Source organism: Formica exsecta, unplaced genomic scaffold, assembly GCF_003651465.1.
Source record: "Formica exsecta isolate Colony F162 unplaced genomic scaffold, ASM365146v1 scaffold26, whole genome shotgun sequence".
NCBI lineage: Eukaryota > Metazoa > Arthropoda > Insecta > Hymenoptera > Formicidae > Formica > Formica exsecta.
Window position 1 is genome coordinate 1,665,501 of NW_021849866.1, and position 24,806 is coordinate 1,690,306.

The 24,806-nt window shown below is 33.3% G+C and overlaps 2 protein-coding genes across 3 annotated transcripts in view; one reads left to right on the forward strand and one right to left on the reverse strand.

Moving 5' to 3' along the window:
• The window catches only part of LOC115236688 (furin-like protease 1), a 216,999-nt gene that overhangs the window by 118,410 nt on the left and 73,783 nt on the right, over positions 1–24,806 (forward strand). The gene's annotated exons all lie outside the window — the stretch shown is intronic.
• Positions 22,559–24,806, reverse strand: part of LOC115236689 (dynein intermediate chain 3, ciliary-like) — a 14,971-nt gene continuing 12,723 nt past the window's right edge. The window contains exon 10 of the mRNA XM_029809294.1: positions 22,559–23,190. Within this exon, the coding sequence (XP_029665154.1) occupies positions 22,776–23,190 (415 nt within the window). The 3' untranslated portion in view covers positions 22,559–22,775. The remainder of the gene's footprint in view (positions 23,191–24,806) is intronic.

Sequence of the window (24,806 nt, forward strand, 5' to 3'; positions counted from 1 at the left end):
TTCATGATTGAGTGCGCTTGGAGTGCAAGGGTTAAAACGGGAGGAGAGATTCGTCGGACCTTTCGTAGTTCTTTTCCAATATAAGGCGTTTCTTTGGAAAGAAAGAAAAACGAAAGCTCGAGGGCACTCCATTCACGTGCCGTACGTGTCATTAATACCGAGAGGCACGAAAAATCTCACTAGATTCTCTGGCGGCCAGACGAACACATTTCGTGCAGCGAATTTTGCTGCAAAGAAGGTGTCGGGAAGCGATGTGTTTAGCGCAGAAACTTAATTTGCGGAAACTTGGGACGCGTCCCAGGGAGATACCTTTAATTTCTCTTTTACCTTTCTGCGGTACTCGCCGCTTCGTCGGAGCAAGCCAGTTGCACGCCAGAACTGTGATAAGAGTCGAAACAAAAACACAGTTGTCTTCATTTCAAGAGCAGCTGCACAGCGCTAGCGCGAGAGCCGCAAATCTCTTAAGGGAGGAGAATTATTAATTGCGAATAGTTAGCTAGTTAAACTCTAGTTGCTAGCCGCTGTGGTTGCGCGGACAGGCAAATAATACACAATATATGATTCTTACAGCTCGAATTTACTACGCAAATTAATTAACCGTGTACACAAATTAATTAACAAATCAAATCGATCAACTTACTAGATTTTCCTGATTATATATAGCATAATTTTCTTAATTTTCAGTATTTACTAAATATTTTTGAAATAATTTTCAAATTATATTTTTATATTAAAATATATTTATAATTAAATAGAATTCTGACTGTTTCACGTGTTTCTTTCCGTTATATTATATCAAAAATTATATTTTATTTATTTTTATATTATAATAATTTTTCAAGTTATCTATTTTATAGTATTTTTTTGCACTATTGTATTACTATATACACGACGACTACTACTTGTACAATAAACGGATGTTTGGAATTAATACTAATTACCTTCTTTCAAAGAAACCTTCGGCAAGAGTAAAAATAATAGAAATGTAATTTGTAGTTCCATAAAACTTTGATCAGGAGAATTCTTATGAAATCCCGCGGTTACATCAAAGTTTTGGCTGTCGAGTTGCATTGAAGTGCGACTTCGTCAACTTCCGATGTAGCCGCGTGTGACAATTCATAGAAACGGCAGAGAATCGAGTTCGCGAAAAGAGCACATCTATACAATCTCACATCCAAGCTAACTTTGCGCACAAAATGCGAATGTCGACAACGAGCTGGAAATGGATATGCGTTCCACGTAGAAAATGCAAGTACTTGGATAGATAGGTAAAGTCTGGCAAGTTTGCAACACGAGGTAGCTGATTTCCGCTGTTCCGGAAGTCACTGCCACGATCATATATCGAGCGAGAGCGTGTACACATCGCCAATAACAAGCCTCGAGCTAGGAAAAAGATAGAGTACAGATTCACGATTCTTGTTTTTCTTGTCTTTCACAAATAAAGTCTCACGACATTATTTCTAAACATTCTATATATTTCCTCAGAAATTAATATATTTCTTCTCCTTTATATTGTTGGATTTATAAAGGCGGATTTTTTTTTATAAGAGAAATTCGATTTAAAGTAACAATAAAGAATTCCAACATGTACGAGCAGGGGATAAACTCGAAAGTATGGGATAAAAACGACAAATTAATTGTAAGAGATTTTCTCGAGATTCTAAGCGGATAATCGACGTTTTATGTTTTGTGCAATACGAATTCGCTTTGAGATTCAAAAAAATGTCAATAATATACATATACATATAAAATATATACACCTTATCAATCTGATATATAAAAGTTGTGCAAGGCATTTCGAGTAATCAGTAGTCACTTGAATAAAAATAATTGTTTTTGGGAACAGGTAATTAAATCTGTTCTCGCGGCTCAAAAATGCACTATTTTTAGATTTGATAAAATGATTTCTGCTTTAAAAAACACAAAATATATTTGATAGTACTTAATAATAAAATTTGATTTTATTTATGTATTTATTTATTTAAGTATACATGCATTCCTTTCCATAATGTTTTCTGCCATGTACGAGCAGGGGATAAACTCGAAAGTATGGGATAAAAACGACAAATTAATTGTAAGAGATTTTCTCGAGATTCTAAGCGGATAATCGACGTTTTATGTTTTGTGCAATACGAATTCGCTTTGAGATTCAAAGAAATGTCAATAATATACATATACATATAAAATATATACACCTTATCAATCTGATATATAAAAGTTGTGCAAGGCATTTCGAGTAATCAGTAGTCACTTGAATAAAAATAATTGTTTTTGGGAACAGGTAATTAAATCTGTTCTCGCGGCTCAAAAATGCACTATTTTTAGATTTGATAAAATGATTTCTGCTTTAAAAAACACAAAATATATTTGATAGTACTTAATAATAAAATTTGATTTTATTTATGTATTTATTTATTTAAGTATACATGCATTCCTTTCCATAATGTTTTCTGCAGATTCCAACAGAGCTATTGCGCTGCGACGGATTAATTGCCTTTTCAACCCCAATAATACGTATAACGCGATATTAAAGACGTCATTCAAACTGAGGGATCGCCGACATTCATTGTTCTTTCGAGGAGCTCATTGGGAGCACGTACTTGAACCAAATTAATGTCGGCTCTTCCACTATTTCATGTCGGCTTGTACCTACTGATTAATTCCTACAAACTTCAGTATTTCTCAAATTAATTCAGGATATCTCACACAGATTTTTTCAAAGCTTTCTTTGAAATTTGTAGCAATAAATTAATTTAAAAATTAAGCACATCTTTCTCTAAAAAAAAGCTCTAAAAACTAAATCTGACAAATAAAAGCAAAATTTTTTTATAAAAATCAGAAATTGTATAACATTTATATATTTTTTTATTTGACTCTTGAAGTTAGTTATAAAATATACAAAAAATATTGATACTGTGCGCACATAAAGTTAGTAACATGTAAAATATGCGCTCTTCACCATAACGCGAGAGTTTGTTTTTGCTATTCTAGAAGAGCATATTTTTGCAAACATAAAATCAAAGATCATTCGCTACATTTGTCGTGAAAGCTTTAATCGAAGTCCAACAGGTTATCGCGGATAGAGATACTCGGCGATTACTAACCGATAGCCTGAATTCCTGCGCGTAATTGCGTCTGACACTCGGTACACTCGCTCTACTTACTACCGAAGTTTCAACGGTGTAGACATTCAGTGCAGCGTATCGTTATCACAGCGTATACAAACAAACGTACAACAATCAAAATGAAAAGTCGCTTATACACAAATACAAATACTTTAATATCGCTGTTTATTAACGCAATTTGTTCATTTAGATGTATTTATTTATCTAAAGTTGAACTAATCGTCTCTTATATTTATCTAATTTATCAAAATAATCTGATAAACGCTCTGCCGAATATATCACACGAAGGAGGGAAAGGCAATTAAGAGCCAGCGCGGTAATTTGTGCGCATATATTTTATTACAGTCAAATTACATTAACATTTTAATTAACAATAAGTGATGATAAGCATAATAAAAAAAACGTACGTTTTGGTTCTTTTTTTGAACCATCTTCAGTGCAATTACAAAATAAATGACATATATTGAATTGAAAATGTAATAATAATAATATACAGAACAAGAATGAGTCACCCATGTTGTCAGAAGGCAAATGTTACATAATGAATCTTCGAAATAGAGAGAGACTGTCCAATAAAATGTAGTTGTGTTCAATATTTTATTGGACAATTTCTCTCTATCTCGAAGGTTCATTATATAACATTTGTCTTCTGATAACATGGATGACTCACTCTTGTTCTGTATATTATTATTATTACATTTTTAATTTAATATATGTCATTTATTACCGCGCTGGCTCTTAATTGCCTTTTCCCTTCTTCGTGTGATATATCTAATTTATCTATTTATAATGGCGACTCTAATTAACACACTATATACAATACATATACATACATTATTATATATATAATTTATTTTTATAAATCAAAGAAAATTTGATATTTAAAATATTGAAGAACATGAGCTTTGTATATTTTTTTATCATCCCTCTTATAAAAAAATTTTAGAGAATTTTAACTGTTCTGTTTTAGCTTTCACGGTACTATACACTGAAACGTTCGATACATTAATCAAGCTAGTCAAATTGTTTGAACAAACCATTATTTTTATGACGCCGTTATAAAGCTGAAATTAAATTAATATATTTGCTCTCGATTCGTTAACTGCATCAAATGCTATTAAAATCAAAAGTCATACACAGACAGCTGAGGGAATAAGTGGAAATGGAAATTGAATTAAGAATCCCAATTAAATTAATTAAAAAGCACAAAAATACGTTGAATTTAAAAGAATTGACTCGTTGATTTATTTTAGAAATTTACGGATATATTTTTAGCAGCATCATTGATGCGGATGGGGAAAAACTTTTAGAGAATTTTTTATATAGCAAGCTGAGATGCGCGCGATTAAATTGCATTAACATTAATTATATTCTGTCAATATATATATCGAAGCTTTTAGTATCATTGAGCGTGTTCATATTATCGAGATATCGACCGCGCCGTTATATAGCGTGTTCATTAAATGTCAGACTTTAGCAGCGAAATCATCCTCCTGATCTAATTCAGAACGGACTCTTTCTTCATCTAGCGCTTATCGAGTGCTCGTTACGGAGATAATGCGGTATTAAAAACCGGGTTTTATGAGACACCTCGTATACATCGTAGTCTACAATGCGCTCATAACGCGATCGATATTATAAAGCGTCGCGCAGTAAAGCTAACGAGCTATCGTGACAATTTGCCTATATTATTTAAAATGAAATTACAGGATATCGTGCAAACCACAGGAAGAATTTTATTTTTACGTTAGAAAACACTGTTGGTAACCTGCCGAAATAAGCTATGATACAAAATCTTTTTATATTATATCCTGTATTACGTATTGAAATTGAATACCGAATCTTTACACAAATTTTAATTAATCATATATTTGTCATACCAATATTCTGTGCATCTTGGACACGCGTTATACGAACATCTTTCAAGTTCATTTTGTCCATCTTACGAAAAGACAAGCAAACAAGTGACAAAATATGACATATCGCGCAGGCCACAAGATGTAACGCTATTCGAATGAAAAATTGCTCGTCGTCGTCATAAATCATCAAACGTCAAAGTTAACTTGTTATAGAAACTCAGATCAGACGCTCTATTTGATATCTTAGCATCCTGTCAGTATGATTAAATATGGATAACGGCATATAATTAGATCCGTACTAAACACAATAAATGACATATGGTTTAACAGATTATTACATAGTATTTTTGGTTCTGTCAGAGATTTTGTATATTTTTATTTTAAAATACAACCATAAATAAAATAAAAAGAAAAACTAAGAAAAAATATGATTAAGTGAAAACTTATACTCTTTCTGCTACATAAAGCTTTTACTCCGAGAAGTTAGATTTACACATTAAAAAATATTTGTCCTAGCACAAGTTGCTGTTTCTCGAAGAGAATAAAATTAAATATTCCAGTACACATACACACACACATATATATATATATATATATATATATATATATATATATATCCGATACTATCAACAAGCTTTAAGATACTGTTAATTTGATAGAAGAGTCTCGTATAATAAAATGGAAAAAGTTGCGGCCGTGATAAAGTTTTAAACTATTAAAGTAAAGTTTCCCAAGGACTTCTTGGATGATCTTACAAATTAGCACACTAATATATGAGCGAGGACTTTTTTAATAAGTATAAAAAAATTTTGATTTTTTTAATACCTCTTCTTTTCCTGCTCTTTTTTAAATTTGTTTTAATTTAATACTTTTGTTTCGCGTCTTGAACAATACAAGTATAATATAGCAATTTTTGTATGCGAAAAATGTGACAATTTTAATATAGTAAATGTTACACATACGTGTATATAAAAAAATATATATTTTTAAAATTATTTATTAATATTTATTATACTTGCTAATAATAAATATAACATAAAAGCCTGTCCAAAAAACTATTTCTTTGTTAGAAAAAATTTGATGGAAAAACTATGGAAAAAAGGAGCAGCTGTTCTCATTAAATCACCTCGCTTAGACAAATTTTTGGGATAAAAGCAACCCTCTTAAAACATGTTACGACGATTTTCTTGCTCACTCTCGTAATCCCAATATTTTATATTACGACTGTGGGTTGAAGAAGGATGATTGATGTTATGATTAACCTAGCGGAATTTATTAGATTTGTCCTTAATTTAGACCGCACATAAAGGGAGGAAAGATCCCTAAAGAAATATATTCCTGGTAGAGTAAAAACGTAAAATATATATATATATATACACACGCGCGAAAATTCGTATTAAAGTATGAAACGTCATAATTTTTGCAGATAAAAATAATAAAAACAGCAATAATTAATAATAAAGTCGAGACGCTTAAAACGCTAAAGCTACAGAAATGTTCAATTGTGTAAATATAAATTACAAGACGGACCTGCGGCTTTTGATTAACCTGCGGCTTAAAATATTCAGGAAAAATAAAAAAACGGGAAAACGTCGAAGCATTTATTAAAGCAGCGAAGGCTGCTCGGCAAAAATGTAATAAAATGTTACAAAAATTCTTGAACGTGAACTGTAGTTTTTGAGTGGCATATCCTCAAACGGGTAATTTTAACGTTGTCTAGGGAGTTTAAATTATCCAAGGAGTAGAAACGTGATAGAAAGTTCTACAATTAAGAGTTATAATTAAAGAGCTAAGTTTGTAATTTTCATTTGCAGAAATCAGATGAAATATTTGGAAAGAACTTCATACTTCGCCATCATTTATTTTAATTATCGTGATGTTATAAATTCGAATTGAACTATATCATACTCGAGAGTAATTATCGATGAGTCAATTATCGACTTAGTTACGGTAGTTAAAAATTAAGCACCTTGTTGGTAAGGGAACGCTCTTGGACTTGCAATAAATGAATCGTTCCAGAAAAAAACAAATTGTAATCGAAGACTTGGAAGAGAAACTAAATGCTAAAAATAAAAAAATAAATAATTAATAGCTAAATTTAATAGAAATAAATAATTAATATATGAAAAAATATACGTTATATGCAAAAAAGATGTTATTTCTTTCAGTATTACTATGTTGACAAAATTTGAACTCTATCTCGAATCTTGTTTGAATTATCTTGCAAGAAAATACAAGTTTTATCATTAAATGATATACATGAACAAATACCCATATATATACCATATATATATACCAACATATACCCATTACACAAGCGACTCAGTTTTCTGGGCTTTTTCCCATTTGGCGAAATTAACGAAAGGGCGGAATAAGGAAGCACAAGGATGGAAGAAGGTCGGAAGGGCACCCTTCGTATTTTTATTACTGTCGGACCCCTGCTACCGTTACGGGTTGGGATATCCACACCCCAGCATTCATCCTACTGCAAATTTGCCCTGTGACGTATTGTAACGGGTGGTATAAGAACAATGGAGGTACGCCAAATGGAAGCAAGCATCTGACGAAGGTGGTGTTGGCGGGTTCGGCTTTTACTTCTGCACGACTTGTAACACAACCGCGCGGTGATTGTTGCACGTGTGTATCCGCCATGTAGCACCTCTCCCTTTGTCAGAGAGATCGCGTTTAATTTTCGCGCAATTTGATACGCCGCTTCGTAATAACGTAACGCGACACGGTGTGATAGTACAATACGATTTAATGCACGATATAACGCTATCGATTAATCGCTAATATAATGGCGAAATATAAAAAAATGAAGAGTTTTTATTTATTTAATAATTTATTTAACTGTTAAAATTTATATAATAATTTTGATTTATTTCTAGCTTATGAAATTAATTACATTTGTAAATGTACATTGTAAATCTTTATATTGCAATTTTTTATATTCCGTATATCTAGAAAATACAGAGTAAAATTGAAATCTCTGTAAATTAGAATATATTTACAGTTATATCACATATTTATATATAGCATACAGAGAGATTGCGCGTTCTTTGACATATAAAGTGCATTAATGCAGCACATGTTCTTCAAACAAAATATTAAATTATTGGCTACGCAAATATTAATTTCGCATTATATTAAATTATGCCGTTAAGAGCTGCGAAAGAAATTTGTAAATAATTAGTAATTCAGAGAAATCAATATGAATTATAAATTTATAGGGACAGGTTGACGCGATCTATTGAATAACGCGGTCTCTGCGATGCGTTGCAGTAACAAAATTTCGACGTTGGCGTTATTACTTTCGGGTAGGCGTGTAATATAGCGTCATGAGTGTGCGTGAAATGGGACTCCCGTGTCAAAGTTTGTTTGAGTTGGAATCCCGTGAAATTTCGTGGGCCAAAATTAACGGAACGGCTCTTGGTGTGGTATCATTTTGTGAAGGACCAATCTGTAATTTTGTCAACGAGAGAGCTTCCATAGTTATACTCTCGATGATTTTATTAATACAAAATCATATAACATATATGTATATAAATATAATAGTTATTATATTTTGTACGTAGATTTTTTTTTTTAATAATTGATGGATCACGTTACATAATATTGTAAAAAAAATAATTATAACAAAAAATACATAAATATCTTATAACAGAGAAATATATTTTTAGTATTTAAAAAAGAAAAAAAAATAAGGATGATTTATTCGAAATATTATTTATAATAACAAAACATGATCTTATATACTGTTATTTCAATTAATATAGTTCGAAGCTTTTAATTAATATTGTATACGGAATAATAAATAAAATAAAATTATCGCAATAAAAATTTCTTATAGTAGATTTACGCGAAGAAACACTGAAAGGAATGAGAAAAATATTGTCGACATTATGTTTAATTATTAATTTAATACGCAAATAATTTTACTTTTGTTAATTTTAACCTTGTCATTTAGTTATCTAACACAATGGATCTGATATATTCAGGAATTTCGTGGTCATCGCACGTTATTCGTGATCATCGCAAATAGCATTTACAGGTCATTCTGTTTAACAAATAAACTGACAATCTGATTATCTCGGTTCGATTAAATCAACGAACTACATCTGCGTCCGCGTAATTTACGGCGACGCACCTGGCGTTTTCAATTCACCCCCTTTCGCGAGGGACGATTATCGCCTAGACCTGTTCTGAATCGGAGATTTTATTTACCTTTGAACGATATTATTTGTTTAGTCACGATTATGCAGCTAATTACACGCAGGTGCATTACATTATCGCGCCCGGACGGTAATCGAAGCGACGCCGGAACACAAAGATCGGTTTGACTCGTCCGTACATGTGCATCATCGTCGTTATGGAAATGAGTCGCGACTAATCACAACCATTGCCAATGGCTGCGACATCGACGACTGTTAATCAGTCAAACGCGGGCGCCGAGCAGTTTGCGCAGGACGCTAATGAGAACGTAATAACTCGTACGCAAATCCCAAAATTATCTATTCCATAAATTGTCGAACGTGAGTTTCTACTTACCTGTCATACCGCTCCGTCGATTATTATTTATTAATTCGAGCGTTATTGCTTGATATCATTTCGAAATTAGTCTATCCGCGAAACATGATCATGTTTATTCTTCCAAACCGACGTGTATGCTTATTTAATACCGATTTGTATGCAGAGCAAATTTATTTGGACTTTACCATACCGCTTTCGAGCAAAATATTATATTATGAATTACATTATGAATTAAATCGCAAACAAGTTTGTTTGTGTTGTGCAATTGATTGATATTGCAACTTCTAACTAGAAATGTGCGCGGCAATTTTGCATAATACATAATCAGCATAATAATGAAAACAGCATAAACTGTATTCAGTATTTCATAACAGCATATATTTATTATTTGATATTTTATTATAACTTTTTACTTTTCTTTCGTTATATGCAATTAAAATTTATTGTAGAGTAAAATATGCGTTAATAAAAGTTTTTTAACAGCGCGAATATATTATAGCATTGAAAAATAACCGAAAGCATGAAAATAAAAATAATTTTTCACATTTTGCATTGACGAATATAAACAGAGTACTAAATATATGTATAGTATTATAAAATATACACGCAAAATATTCCATGGGGACGACGTCCTTTTCAAACGCGATGCGAATAAAATCGGTAGAGGTCTTTTCGTCCCCATAAATATTCAAAGCAGGATAATATTTGCCCGAGCACGTTTAATGTAAAGTGCAGGTAAACATGCAGCTTTTGTAAAACAATAACGTTTAGTCGTGAACCGTCAGTGCACTATCGCTGCGAGAGGAAATTCAGGCCTTCTTTAAAAAAAAAAAAATGTAAAAATGGAAGTGGAGAAAAAAAGATTTCGGCATATTTAAAAAACGGCGCATTTTAAAAAGATATTTATCTTGAGGATCGAAGTGCAGAGTGCTCTGGCTTTTATAGTCATTAAAAGGTCCTTGTTGAATATTTAATGAACATATATTACGCAACGCCGCATCACAGCATTGATGTTTAATTGATGTAACAACTGAATGCATACTGAAAACTCAAGAATTAAAATGCAAAAAGGATATTAGTGTGTTTAATTCAAATTTTTTATTTTTTTTTTTGTTGCGGACAAATATATACCGTGACAAATTAATTGTAACAAAAAATACATCATGATGAAACCTAGTATGTAAAATAAGATTCTTTTCGCGAAAGAGTAGAAAATTCTGGAAATATCAATTTATCGTAATAGATTTTCGATAATATCGAAATAGACTGAGATAGATATTGCTATCGAGTCGATTAATTTTATAAAAATTCGATATTTTATTTAAGATTTTTTTTTTTTAATGCCGTTGCATTTAAAATAATGTGCAATTATAACGCACTAATTACACGGGCCTTCACTATCGTATTTAAAATAGGCGATTATAAGAAAATAATAATTTTTTTTTTAATTTAATCATACTTTAACAAAGTAATGTGTCAAAATATCGTATTATCGAACGCTTATTTTTTCATACGGCACTCGACATATTTACTAAGGTTCTATTTTCTTTTATGTTGCAGGTGGGTTTTGAATCTTATAGGTAATATGAAGAACATGTTACAATTGACCCGAATCGTCAAGAAGTAAGTGGGATAAAAGTCTTCTGGCAGTCAAACTTGTTTTTTACGTTGCAAGTATTCGATTTACGTAACTGGAGTTCGCAGATGAAATCTTTGCAACGATCTTCGAATCTTCAACCAAAAAAAAAAAAACGATGCAATTAAAAAAATGGAATAATTTATTTAATTTCATCGAAAAACATCCCGATATGAAACGGCGTCCTATTTTTAATGAACGTTATATAATTGATCGAAAAGAGAGATGATCTGTATAAATAATTTTTAAGCGACAAACAAGAACAATGGCTAAATTATTTATAGAAATCGTTTAAGGCTTATTATCGGTACACTTAATGAAAAGTTAATTATCGATTACGCGCGTAATCAAAAATGATCCTCTTTTTATCTTGTATGGAAATTCTGGCTATTACGCGCAGAGTTGAATTTTAACATGCATTTTTATTTTAGTTTAAGTGGACTTTGTGTAATGTCACCAATTCCGCGCACGTGCTTAAAATTGTAAACTGCAGTTTGCTATCCAAAATGTAAGCCACACCAAGTGTGACTAACCAAGCTTATCAAAAACACGTATCTATTTTATGTAAACATAAAATATCACAATTTTATTTTATAATCCATAAATAATATTTCAGAAAATTTTTTAAATAGCTTTTAAATAAATATATTATAATTAGCGCACTTGTTACGAAAAATCTTATAAGAGACTTTTATTTCTTATTTATATAAAAGTAATTCTTTTAAATGTTTAAATGTTGTGTACGTGTTATTTACGACACTACTTTATGAAGAATTATCATTGCAACAGTATCGCTAAATATTTGTACCGAATAAAAGAAGATGCAATGAAAAAGTTAAAGCTTTTTAGAAAGTCGATGTTACCAGAAATATACTTTTGCATCCATTTGTTTTACAAAAGAATGTTTCCCTGGAGTAGACATAGCACGCAATGCACTCTTGCTCGGCACCATTTATGAAATTATATTAAGACAGTTATATAGTAGCATCGCGCAAATAAATGGCGATTTCTAACAATACCGCGGTCGTTCTCAGGGTATAAACGAAGCCGCATAAGGGTGGTTATTTTGACCTGCTACTAGAAACTCTATCTCTTCTCTCGCTGCAATGCGTTTAGTTGCAAATTGCAATGAAGCTTGTTATCATGAAATGGCTAAATACATTGCGCAATACATTAAGAATTCTCTCAAGACGCACTTTAAAGGAATGAGAGATATAAAGTCTTATTATCTACTTGCAATTTTAAAATTTAGCACATGAAAACTTTTAGATTTATAATTCAGAAGTATCGATTGCTCAGTATTTTCCTTCGGAAAAAGAGCTGCACCCTATGATAAAAAAAATCCATAAATAGAAGCAATCGCGGGTATGTCTTTTCGCATTACTCAAAGCGGATACTATACTTTATCAAGGCTACAGGCATTGAAAAATCGCGCGTTTCGTATCTTAGCGATACCGTGTTTAGAGTGTAAATAGATCATTGGGGTGCGTAGCGCGAGAACGAAAGTAAATGCCGACGTTGAGCAATATCGGGAGGAAACGACGATTGCCGGCTCGCGCCCTCCGGCATACACCCTCGCTCTCGTAAATCCTAGGCCGGTTTTACGGCCGCGTGTTTACGGTGTTCGGCACGAACAAAGAGCCGACGACGGCGGCGACGACGACGTTCGTTCACGGCGCGGTGGCAGCAGCGTTGCGCTTTGCACGGCTCCATAAAGCATTGTCAGCGGCAAGATCCCGGTCTTGACTAAAGTGAATATGTCGCTGACAAGGATGTACGGTCGTTTTATAGTCGATGAAGGCGAGGAACGGGATCCACCACATGCTAGTCACGGACTCCACGTAGTTCGCTCGATTTTTCATCGCGGGCTGCACTTGAATTATAGTTGCTTACCGACGTGTCGTAGTCAGCTTGTTCACCTTGCCAGTCGCATGCGGATATGCAAATTAAAAAGTAAATACGAGCTTTAACTGAAATAAAGCCTAGCGAAGAAATATTAGCGTAAGTAGTTATATAACGTAAGATTTTTTTATATATTTTTACACCCAGTGCTCTTTGTTGATTTCGACGATTTCTTTTTTTTTTACCTTTCTCGCTTTTGTCGCTTCTTTTATTCATATTCATGAATTAACAGCGCGTGCTGTTCCACGAAGGTACGTTCCTTGTAAATTTTCGATGAACCGCGTCTAAGCTCAGGCAGTTTCCGAGGGATTTCGATGTTTCGCTGTACACCAGATTGCATTTTTCATGCGCTTTAGAATACATGTAGGTGCGGGAGCCGTGCGTCGGGGTTGACAAGTGGTTCTTGCGCACTGTCTGTCACGTGGAGGTGTGTCCGGAACGACGTCGTTCTAAGAGAAAGGGCGACACTTTACATGGAACGGCCACCGTACTCGGAAAGGAAAGACACTTTGCTCATCTTGTCTCGCAAGTGTGACAAGGGCCGTGTCAAACGCCCTTCTTCTCAATTCCGTCTACGTCGAAGCGAACGATAAACGTTGTTCCTCGCTTAAGACTCGACGGAAAGTTTATTCAATTTACCCTTCCGCGTTCGACACATCTTCGCTTTTAGTTCGTCAACGTATATTTTTTTAACGATTCCCCTAACGTGCGTTATTAGACGAGCGAGATGATGACAAACTTTTATTTCTTGGCCGATCGATTTTTTATGAAGTTAAGATCCTCTATTGTGTTGTTTATTGTAAAAACGAGAACGTAATAATACGAAAACTTATGAAGGTACCCAGAAGCCCGATGCGGAACAAAGGGTGAATTTTTCAGTTAGCTTCAACTTTAATACAGACTTGGACATTATTTCAGCAAAAGTTTAATTTCAGACTCTGAGTTGCCAAGCTCTTTAATTTTGTACGAATAATCGATTGCGAAAATTCCTTCGTATCTACGAAGCACAGTCTATATATCACGACTATATACAGACAGATCTTTATTCCCTATAGAAATAATGTTACTTTGCTTACAAAAAATTGCGAGAACGGTGCATTATATCTCAGCGGAATATTAATATGATATACTTTGGATTATTGCATTGCACGTCCAAAACATGTCAAAATAAATTTTTTATATAATTCAACATTTAAATTCAACGTATAATTTTTTTCAATTGTTTATAAAACTTTAAATTGACGTATATATATATATATATATCATATACAATATATTATATATACATATATATCAATTATTACGAATTACGGTTATCGCATCATGCGGAACATCTACAATCCATTAAAAGTAAACGGATTAAAGAACTCATTCCGCAATAAATCGACATGACTAGCATTCGCGTTATATTCGATTCGCGTCGCTGCAATTATCGCGAATTTTATAATCTGGATAATCGCGTATCGATAACTTGGACTCTGTTGCACGGTTCTGCAAGCTTTTATGTCCGCTTCGTTTCAACATACATAGTTGACCGGTGTTTTAACACGAGGTGAAGCGACATCGGATATACATGTACCATCCGAGCTATGTTGCAACAACTACGATCTCCGAAATCGCTTACTTTGTGAATTCAGTTGTCGTGTGTCGCTCGACACACACAGTTATGCAGTTGATTCGCTCGACATATTTTCCAAAAAAAAAAAGATATAGAAGGAAAGAAAAAAATGACCAGTCGATTTGTTACCATTCGCGCGAGTCGAAATCCCGTTTCATTCAATTGGCACTGCGAGCGAGCTGAATCTGATAGAACGTCCGCGGAAATGAAATCTGATTCTACGTGAGCGACATTTTTGCGGACCAGGCAAATGACGCCCAACGAATATCCACACAATCTCGTTCCGGGAGATTTAAGATTGATTTCGGATGCGTCAGTAAATCTCTCATTGATAGGATATGCACGACTCTTGGGACATTCAGCGTAACAACTTTAAGTTCCGATTTGCCGCTCGTATAATTGCGGATCTAGAATTTGCAATTTAAATGCACATATCTTGCCGCATCTTTCGCCTACTATCGTTCGTTACATAAATCATTTATTATGTCAATCGTACATAACTCAAACTTATCGCTTACATCTCTGTCAAATCAACTTCTTCGCTTTAAATGCTTAAAAAATGAGTCCTTAATTATTTTTAATTGCTAAGAGAGAGAGAAAGAGAGAGGAATATTTTTAAATCATAATTTCTGACTTATATATGACAGAAATACCAAATTCTATTTATTTTTTCTTCTTTTAAGACAGAATAAAAGGAAATTTCTGTTTTCCATTTTATTCGTATCCTATCGTTCTCTCGGTCTCTCTTTTTATGTCAGTTTCTTTCGAGGACGGTGGCATTCCTTATCAACTCTTCCACAGCGTCGGCGAGAATGATAACCGAAATCGAATTTTTAATTACCTATCTTCGCGTTCCAGTTTCGTACTTTTCGTGGAATTTCCTTCTCACGGTGCAGCCGGGAACATTGTCGGACTCTCATTGTCACCGACAATAAATCTCACGGCTGTCACGGCATAGAATTTTTCGGGCAATCCTCAAAATCTCATTACTCCATCTCTTTTGTTCCGATCCGCGTATTCGATCGGGTCATTCTCGATTCTTAGAAACGGCTGCAAAGATATTCGACAAACATATTTCATATAGAAAGATATTTTTGCCTCGCTTCTTTCGATAATCGTGTGATACCATAAGAAACAATGTAGTAATAAAGTGTGACTAAAATTATTTAAAAAATGACATATATTATAAAATTATAATAAAACAATTGTTTATATGTCTTTATTTCTTAGTTACATTTATTACAGTAAAAACCACAAATCTGCTTATAAATATAATTAAGAAATAAAAAATTGAGAAAAATTATTCTGTTATTAATTTCCATTATGAAAATGAGGGTAATAGAAGCCGAAACAAAAAAAAAAGGTAAGTGTTGATACAAATGATAAGAAAATTATCCTTCGCAGTGGAATTTATTCACGTATCAAAATCTATCTCGCGCGACGATAATTGCGATTTACCGCGAATACGAGCGATAATATTGAATGCCATTAGTTCCAGTGCAAAATGCATTCGCATTAATCGATGAAAAAGGTCGGCGGCGACCGTTGCACGATAGTCGCTAATGCTATCACTTTACTGGATAAACGATAGATTGTTAACAAGCGTGCTAGTCCAATATTATTGCAGCATTTTCTCGGAATTCTGCACTCATCGGTACTTCATTTGCATGCTACATGAATTTCTCGCTAAATTAATCTCACATAAAAAGCGGCTCTCGTACATTTTTCTTTAACATGACATGAGATTAACTCTGGTGAAATAGTTTTTTTTCTAAATTACGGCGTATATAAGGCTTTATATGATTTATTTGTGATATTGTAATCGAGATGGAATTGTAAATGCATGCACAATTAAGGTGCATTTTTTAAAATTCAGCAACAAAATGTTGCATTGTTGCAAAAAATGTTGGTAGAAAGATATTTATTGATCCATCTAATCGCGCATCGGCAAGAAAACAATCTGGTGTATGTATGAAACTAGAGGAACTTGCATATCGCGGAAATGATATGCGGATGCCACTTTTTTCCACCTGTGATACTTTCTACGATATCACCAGAAATACCGGGCAAACCATAATCGATTTTATATTAACGCCATGCGTCGCGTTCCAGATCTTAACGTTTACCATGCCTCTCTGTGCACAATTTACATAATTTCCGAAATATAACAGTTTTTGCGCAAAACGAGCACATGCCTTTTATGCAAATTGTAAAGACGCATCAACTTTTGGCTCTTATTTAAAGAAATATGCATAATTTAGTAGTAATATCAAATTACATATCACAAACATGTTACATAAATAAATTGCTAACTAACATAAGTTATTATGTAATTAAGTATACAATTATAGAATTAGTATTTCGATACTTTTATTAAATTAAATTAATTACACTTCTCTCTCAATGTGAGTTTACTAATTAAATTCCTCAAACTTATTATTTACGTCGATACGCAAAATTTAGTCTGTGAAAGCAGTTATAATTTTCTGTACTACGATATGAAATCTCAATATTAGCCTATTTTGTAACTTTTACAACTATAACTATTTTTTTTACATAATTACGACTAAAACAATGCATGCGTTGTTTTATAACATCTACATAAAAAATTAGAGAATAAGCCTGCAGATGGCTCGTTTGCCACGTAAAACAAGCTTTTGTAAAAAAAAAGATCATTTTGCTAGTATGCTGATCTTTTACCGACGTGATCGTGCAAGAAGGACATTACGCGGCGCATTTATCCCATCCCCGCTCTTTCCCATACCTGCCGGGGAAAATTATTCTAAGTGCTGACCTAAGTATTTTGCTTAAGTGAATCACTTGGACCTATAAACATGCCGTGAACGATGAAAAATTCCGTACAGAATATTATGCAAATCGTGTGTCTACGTGGAAGAAGCGTTGTGTCGTTAAGTTCAAGTATGACGCTCGACATCGATTTAAAATCGATTATGGCACTCGTTGGAGCTTTCGTACGATGCTACGTAAAGGAAACTATCTGCATATCGCTCTTTTTGAAACACTTTTCTATGTGCGAAATGTTGATTAGATATGAAAATTAAAATTGCAGTTTTATGTTTATTCAAGAACTCTTGGCAAATATTTTCAAGCTAGTTTCTCACACAGTTTCTTTGTTCTTCTCATTAAAAAATTTTGCTACATATTATTTTTAAATAAATTATAACGAATGTTGATAGAAAGTAGTTTGATTAATCTATTATTTGTGATTGTAAATTGGTAGAACGCGAATAAAATTTATTGAATTTGAACTCTTATGGATAATTGCTTCCAATGCAATTATATTCATATCTTACTGTCATCGGGATACTCGTATCTCTTTCGTCTGTGTAATAAATTTTCACTGTTTTAAGTTAGCCAGCAAAAGCAGTGGCTAAATCGGGTTAATTGCTGAGTGACATTGATGTATTAAAGGCTATTGCCGCTGGCAATCAGATAATTTTAACAAAGCCAGCTCCGACTTTTACTTAATGTTATATACGCTCCCCGTTTCTCTTTAATGAAACTAAGCGGAAATAAAATAGTCAAGATAACATCAGATAACACATAATAATAAGACTAAAGTATTTAAAATTAATGCTTAGAGTTTTTGAGCTTTAATTGTTACTTAATTATATTTATTTGATATTTTGCTCATTTTCGAGAGTTTAGATTTTTTTAATTCAAATTTTTAGACTTAAAAAAATCATAAATTTTTTTGGATTGCAACTTTTAGAATATCTGAAATCGTGATTCTTAAAATATTATTTTGTTTTGTCTTTTAATTATATTCTTGTGATCCATCTATTTTTTGAGGGCACTCTTTTTCTCTCTCTTATTAGAGTTTTGAGATGTTTTAATTTCCCGTATTGAATTCTCAAGAGGAAATCACAGATTGATCGCGAGAAATAATTATAATTACTAGAATATAGGTGTGTGTATACTCTTGTTCAGAACAAGTGTTTTTTATTACTCTCTAATAGATCTTATTAAAGTCTTATTACAGATTATTTTTTATTTCTTCAGGATTAGATTAATTTATTATTTCATTTACACATACATTTATTTTTATTTATTATTTTAATCTATTCCAATGTAAACATTTTCATTCTTACAAAATACATCTACTTGCTTGTTCGTTCACTCTCGTGCTCGTCGGTTCATCCATACACCTGGTAGACCCAGTTACAATGCAATTGTTTTAAATCCCGACGGAGTTGGTAACACATACAGTGCTGCTATATTAAAATAATCGATTGTTTCGTTCTACCTATCCTGCATTGGCCGCAGACCAAAACGATACCCACGAGTTACATCGGCCGATTTCCCAATTAATCCTAGAAGCTGATTTAACGGGTGTACATTTGTTACTGGCATTAGGCGCGCTCATTATTTATTGCGGTTCGATAAATTCTACCACGGTAGCGGGTGTTTAATTTTACACGCGTCCGAGAGCAATAATTAGAGGATGAAAAAGCCCCTATAGACGATCATTCGTGCATATTATCGGAAACTGATAAGCCACCGAAGAATTCCAAAATACGAGCAATATTTTATTGAGTCGCAATAATGCCATTATCGAGAAATTAATTCTGCAAGGTAACAATTTTATAGTTGCAATTTAAATTGCGTTTGTGGGAATCGCACTTACGTATATAATCTACAATATTACCTATATTTTTCAAGATATTTGAAATTTGTGCATAATTTTTATTCGATCTGCTAAGAATATATTAAAATCAAATTAAAATTTAACCATAATCATAATTACATGTGTCTTCAAATTTTAATATTATTTTGGTTTTATAGTTTTAGTGTTAATATCATGTGTTAATATCATATTGATAATAAAATTATCAGAATAATGAAATCGAGCTATTCATTCTGTCGGTTCAAATATAATTTATGATCTTATGCCCGATATAAATTATGCTGCTAAAGCAACTCGATTATCTCGATAATTAGAATGTAATAGTATCGTAATAGTATCGGAAACGTACCTCATGATTAATTAATGTATTATTAAATCGAAATGCCCAATAATTTACGATCATGCCACGTGATGATTGTACAAATGTATGTATGCATTGGGTGTAAAAGTGTCATACATATTAATAATTGCATTTGTCATTAACAATCTTTAGATTTGAAAGTGCGAATAATAATATACCAATTGATCTTTTTAAAAAACGATTTCAGAGTTAGAGAAAAGCGCCTCGCTATTTTTTTCCATTATTAATAAAATATTATCTTTATTTTTTTTTCACGAAAATGCCACGCAAAATAATTATAGTTATTTTTCTGCTTCTATTTTAGAGCCTCTTCTTTAAACGAACCGTTGATGCGCAACGTTGATGTAACTGAATGTATATTTATAATATTGTATAATCGTGTACTGTGACATTATCGGCATAAGACTATGTCGCAGGAAGCGGCTGAATCCATCCATGTGAGACGACTTGGAACTTCGCCAGGGGTTTCGCGGCTCGAAGTTCACGCATCTACCGATTCTTATTCGCGACTTCTCTATGCGACATCCTTTGCGGAATTTCTGTCCCTTCGACGACAAATAGGGATGTCCGATTGGCGTCACGTCGGGCATTGCTTGTGTGCCACAGGGATTTCCCTTGGAAATTGCAACGTGAATAATTCGTTGCAATATGCGGCATTCGCCGCGCTAGCATCCTGAAATATTTCTATCAACTTGCATCTTATTCGCGCCGCTCTTAAGTTCCCGAAGATTTTTGATTTGTAAATTCCAGCTTCGCATAAGTTGCGATGATACCAAGCAACAATTATTTGCGCGAAGAAATTTTCGAGAGAAAATTATTTCCGTTTTACGCGAATTTAATTTATACGATGTACAATACAATGTAATGTATTTATTGCATTATCCGAGGATTGTATTATACATACAATATAGAGATCGTGAAATACTCGTAAAATGTAAACATTCTCTCTCTCTCTCTCTCTATCTTTCTCTCTCTGAAAGATACAGTTTGTTTATAATAGAAAATTGAGTTAAATAAGAACCTTTAAGCTCAATATTAATTAATTTATATTTTGCAATTAAATGGCTATTTTATAATTTTAATTAATATGAAATATAATAATATAGCGGTTATGATAATATTTGTGATGGTCATTAAATGATATCGCATAGTTATAATTAAATTCTTGGAAATATTGAGAAATGATTCGAGTTACAACCATGTTCAGCTCGTTATACACTATGAGTCACGGAAAAGTACGTAAAAACTTACCAAATAGAATTAATCATTTTTCTGCGAATATCAGAGAATCTTCTGGGCATTACTTTTGTCCGAGTTAACTGATAAAACTTAAAAAAATTTTTTTTCCAGACGTCAGCTATTTCTCGAGTTGAAGTCTTTATTTCTATGAACACGATAGTATGATAAGAAATTGTGAAAAGATTCGTTGTATAATAAAGAAGTTTCAAGAAAGAGAGGCAATGTTATCTATATAAACTTTTGCTAAGAAAGCGCGCGCTTTTGAATGCGTCAAAGAACTCGTGGATTAACGAAAAGTACACAGCTTGCGTATATAAGTATCTCTTTTCGAATCGCCGGTTTCTCTTTGACGGGACTGAAATCGCGCGCGAGAGAAAACTTTCATTTCAACTTATGTTAAAGCGCACCAAAGTTCCGCAATAAGAACATTATCGATTGAAGGAAGCGCGATTCGCTAACTTCTCGCCGTGCGAAAAATGCTTTTGCATACATAGTTCTCGTTGTGCGTGCGCATGTGTGTACGAGAATAGGATCTTGTTGGGATGGCGGAAGTCGAGCTGGACGTTGTGTCCTACCGGAAATGTCGTCTTGCTCTGCTATCCGGTCTGCGGACCGGAATCGAGCTTCGAATGTTAGCTCTTCCTGTCGCGAATTTATCATCCCGGATCCCTAAATACCCAGGAGGATTTCCCGTCGTTCCCTTTCGATTCACGATAATACGAATCACCATGTAGCCTTGGGTGAATGGGATTAAGTCGGTTTCTCACGTGAATTCACGGAAGATTGAGGCATTCTATCGACGATGTGATTTATTTAAAAGAAGACAATACGAAGTTCAATCCGGATTATAATACAAATACGACGACAAAATATTGTTTAATACGCGCGTAAATATTTATTGCTAAAACTAGTATAACAATAAATCCGTATCGTTATTATATATTTAACAAAAAATACGATTATTTGATATTAAATATTTGTATTACATCAAGTATGTAATTTGGATTGGATATTTACAATTTTTACCCAGAGTACATTTATCACAAAATAGATCAATGAAAACTATAATAAAAACAAAAAAGCGAACATATTATTCATTATGCAATAATATTGGTATCTTTTATATATTAAAAAAAAAAGAAAAAAAAATAGTCACGCTTCTTAAAGAAAGCGGCGTTGATGTTAAGTAGAGGATAGAAACGCTATAGGGATAACGCAACATCACTCGGTGGAATGGAAGTCGGAAATCCGTGGATAGAGTCCACTGCGAGAAATATCGATTTTCTTCGAGTCAACTATGCCCGGTCTTTCCTTCTTCTCGGTCGATTCCGGCAGAGGACCTGCGAGGAACATCTGCAGATCCTTCGCAAGCGAGGATGGTTCCCAAGGAACGCAAGGATCCACCGTGACGGCCACACGACGTACCTTTCTCGCTTTTTCCACCGCGAGAAAACTCTCTGGCATGCTCGTGACCTCCTTGTCCCTCACGCCCTTTTCCGATCTCCTTGACGTGTCTCGAGATTTCTTTGCAACCACAGCGCTGTGCAAAATATCGTGGTTAAATTATCGGAGAAATTTGGATCTGCGGATATTCTTGAAACTATGAGAAAATCACGCGATGTATTACAAAAACTGTTGAAATCTCGACGAGCTGTTTCATTCTCATGCAAATATATTGACTTGAGTCTACTATGATCCGAAATTGTCATCAAATCGATATTAGTATACTAACAGATAATGGAAATAAATAGTTTTGTGTAAACTATTTTCTTACATTCGGAATCTCATCGATTAGGTTTATATATGAAATAAAAAAATAATATTTTTTAAAATAAAGTAAGAGATAAAAAAAAGCTCTCATAATTCAATGAAGAAAAGGAATTTTGTAAATAAAATTATGTAGTCAAATCGATTGAAACTCAATTCCGAATTTAGCACCAGAACTAACCGGCTTTTCCAAGTTTCCTTGGCAGGTTTTCTTATTTTTGTCCTTGCTGTCCTTGCTCTGCCGGTTTCCTGGATCTCTCTTTTAGCTTTCTTCACATCTTCCATTATGACAGCTAGTTCTTCGGGCGTCGCCATCATCTCTTGAAGAGAAATTCTTTCTTTGTCGTACTTTTTAGTTAACTCCTTGCGCTTATAAACGCGCATCAGCTTCGTCCAGGACTTTCTGCTCTTCTGTCTCATTTTTTCCTTTTTTTCTATCAACGTCCTCACTCTGACATTGACTTTGTCCCATTTCTCATGGTCTTTGATTGCTCGATCTGTGGGCCTAACATTAGCGATTCAATATGTGCTTTTCACATGGATTTTAGAGTTGAAAGAGAATCGATAATAGGATCGAAATTTAAGTTGAAGTCATCCAATTTTTGACGACGTCAAGAAATCTCAAAAGCCACTAACGTTTTGTTGATTTCAACCAGCCTCTCGAACATTAAATATATGAAATGTGTTAGTTTTTTTGTCAAAGAATAAAAATGTGTGTGCAACGAAAATATAATATAATTAAAAAATATTTTTTAATATTACTATTAAATAAATGTGAAATTAATAAAAGGCCCTTATACAATACTTATCAGAAAGTTATTAATATTCTGACATCATATGTATTAAACGCAATTCAGTTGTAGATAAAAGTAAAGAATCTATTAATTGTAAAAGGAACTGAGATAGATGAGTCGATTAACACGATGGAACTTTAGCGCACGTTAAAAGTTTTTTTCAATACTTTTACATTTCTAAAAATACGCTCCATACCTAATTCTTATTTTTCCGAACGTAGTCCTGCGGCAGCAAATGTCGGGTTTGCATACGCCTATTTTGCATGGCCTCGGCAATCTGAAGGCGATATGCATCGGCCGTTTCTTTCGTAGCTTCTTTCTACGTTTTCGCTTACTAATCTTCTTTATAGGAGATTCTACGATCGCTTCCGCCAACGCAGGCAAGACTTCTTCTGCCATTACTTTCTTTTCTTCAATGTCTCGTACTGTTTCCGTCGCGGAAATCTCAGTCTTTCTTGGATATTTTTCTCGATTTTCCTTAGATATTTTCTTAGGCGGCGTTTTCGTTTCGATCTCTTTTGCTTCGTGTGTTGTCAAATGCGAATTTTTGTCGATTTTTCGACTAGTGATTTTTTTTACGGATCGCGTTATTTTTACAGATGACAAATCTGAATCTTCGTCCTCTATATATTTCTGTTTTTCCTGCGGATTGCAAAAAAATGTGATATAGATGAAATAATAAAGCAGTAAATAAAAATTTGATTAATTATTTGTTAATAATATTTTTTTTTTATTAAAAGGCGGTAAATAAATTGTTTACAAATAACAATTGATTTAATAGATATTTAATTAATTACTTGGGAAGGGGGATCAATATTATTATAGTATATATAAAGTTCTTAGTGTATTAAAAATTATTGATAATAGATCTTACAAAATTAAATTTATGAAAACAAAAAACAAAATTTCTGGAAAATTAATTTAATATTATACCTTCTTGACAATCTCGAAGAATTTGTCTTCAACTTCCTGAAGTTCGGGAAATTCATCCTTAAGTTTTCTCTTTGACATAATTCTACTCTTCTCTCGAGGATCTTTTAATTTCTCCTGCGTCTTTCGTTTATCGCGATCGTTTATTGGCCGTTTATCCTTCTTTCTATCTTTTAGATCTACCAACATGGACTCTGATGCTTCCTCTATGGCAGTCCTCGCCAATTTTATTTCTTTCAACCGTGTGTCTATTGCCTTCACGAAATGAGAACATCTCTCCAGGTACTGGCATCAAATTCGGAAAAGTCTGATGATCATTGCGTTTATTTTATGTCTTTTGTAGCTAATGTGTTTTATAGAATTTTTGATTATAATACGCATTTTAATAATTATATAT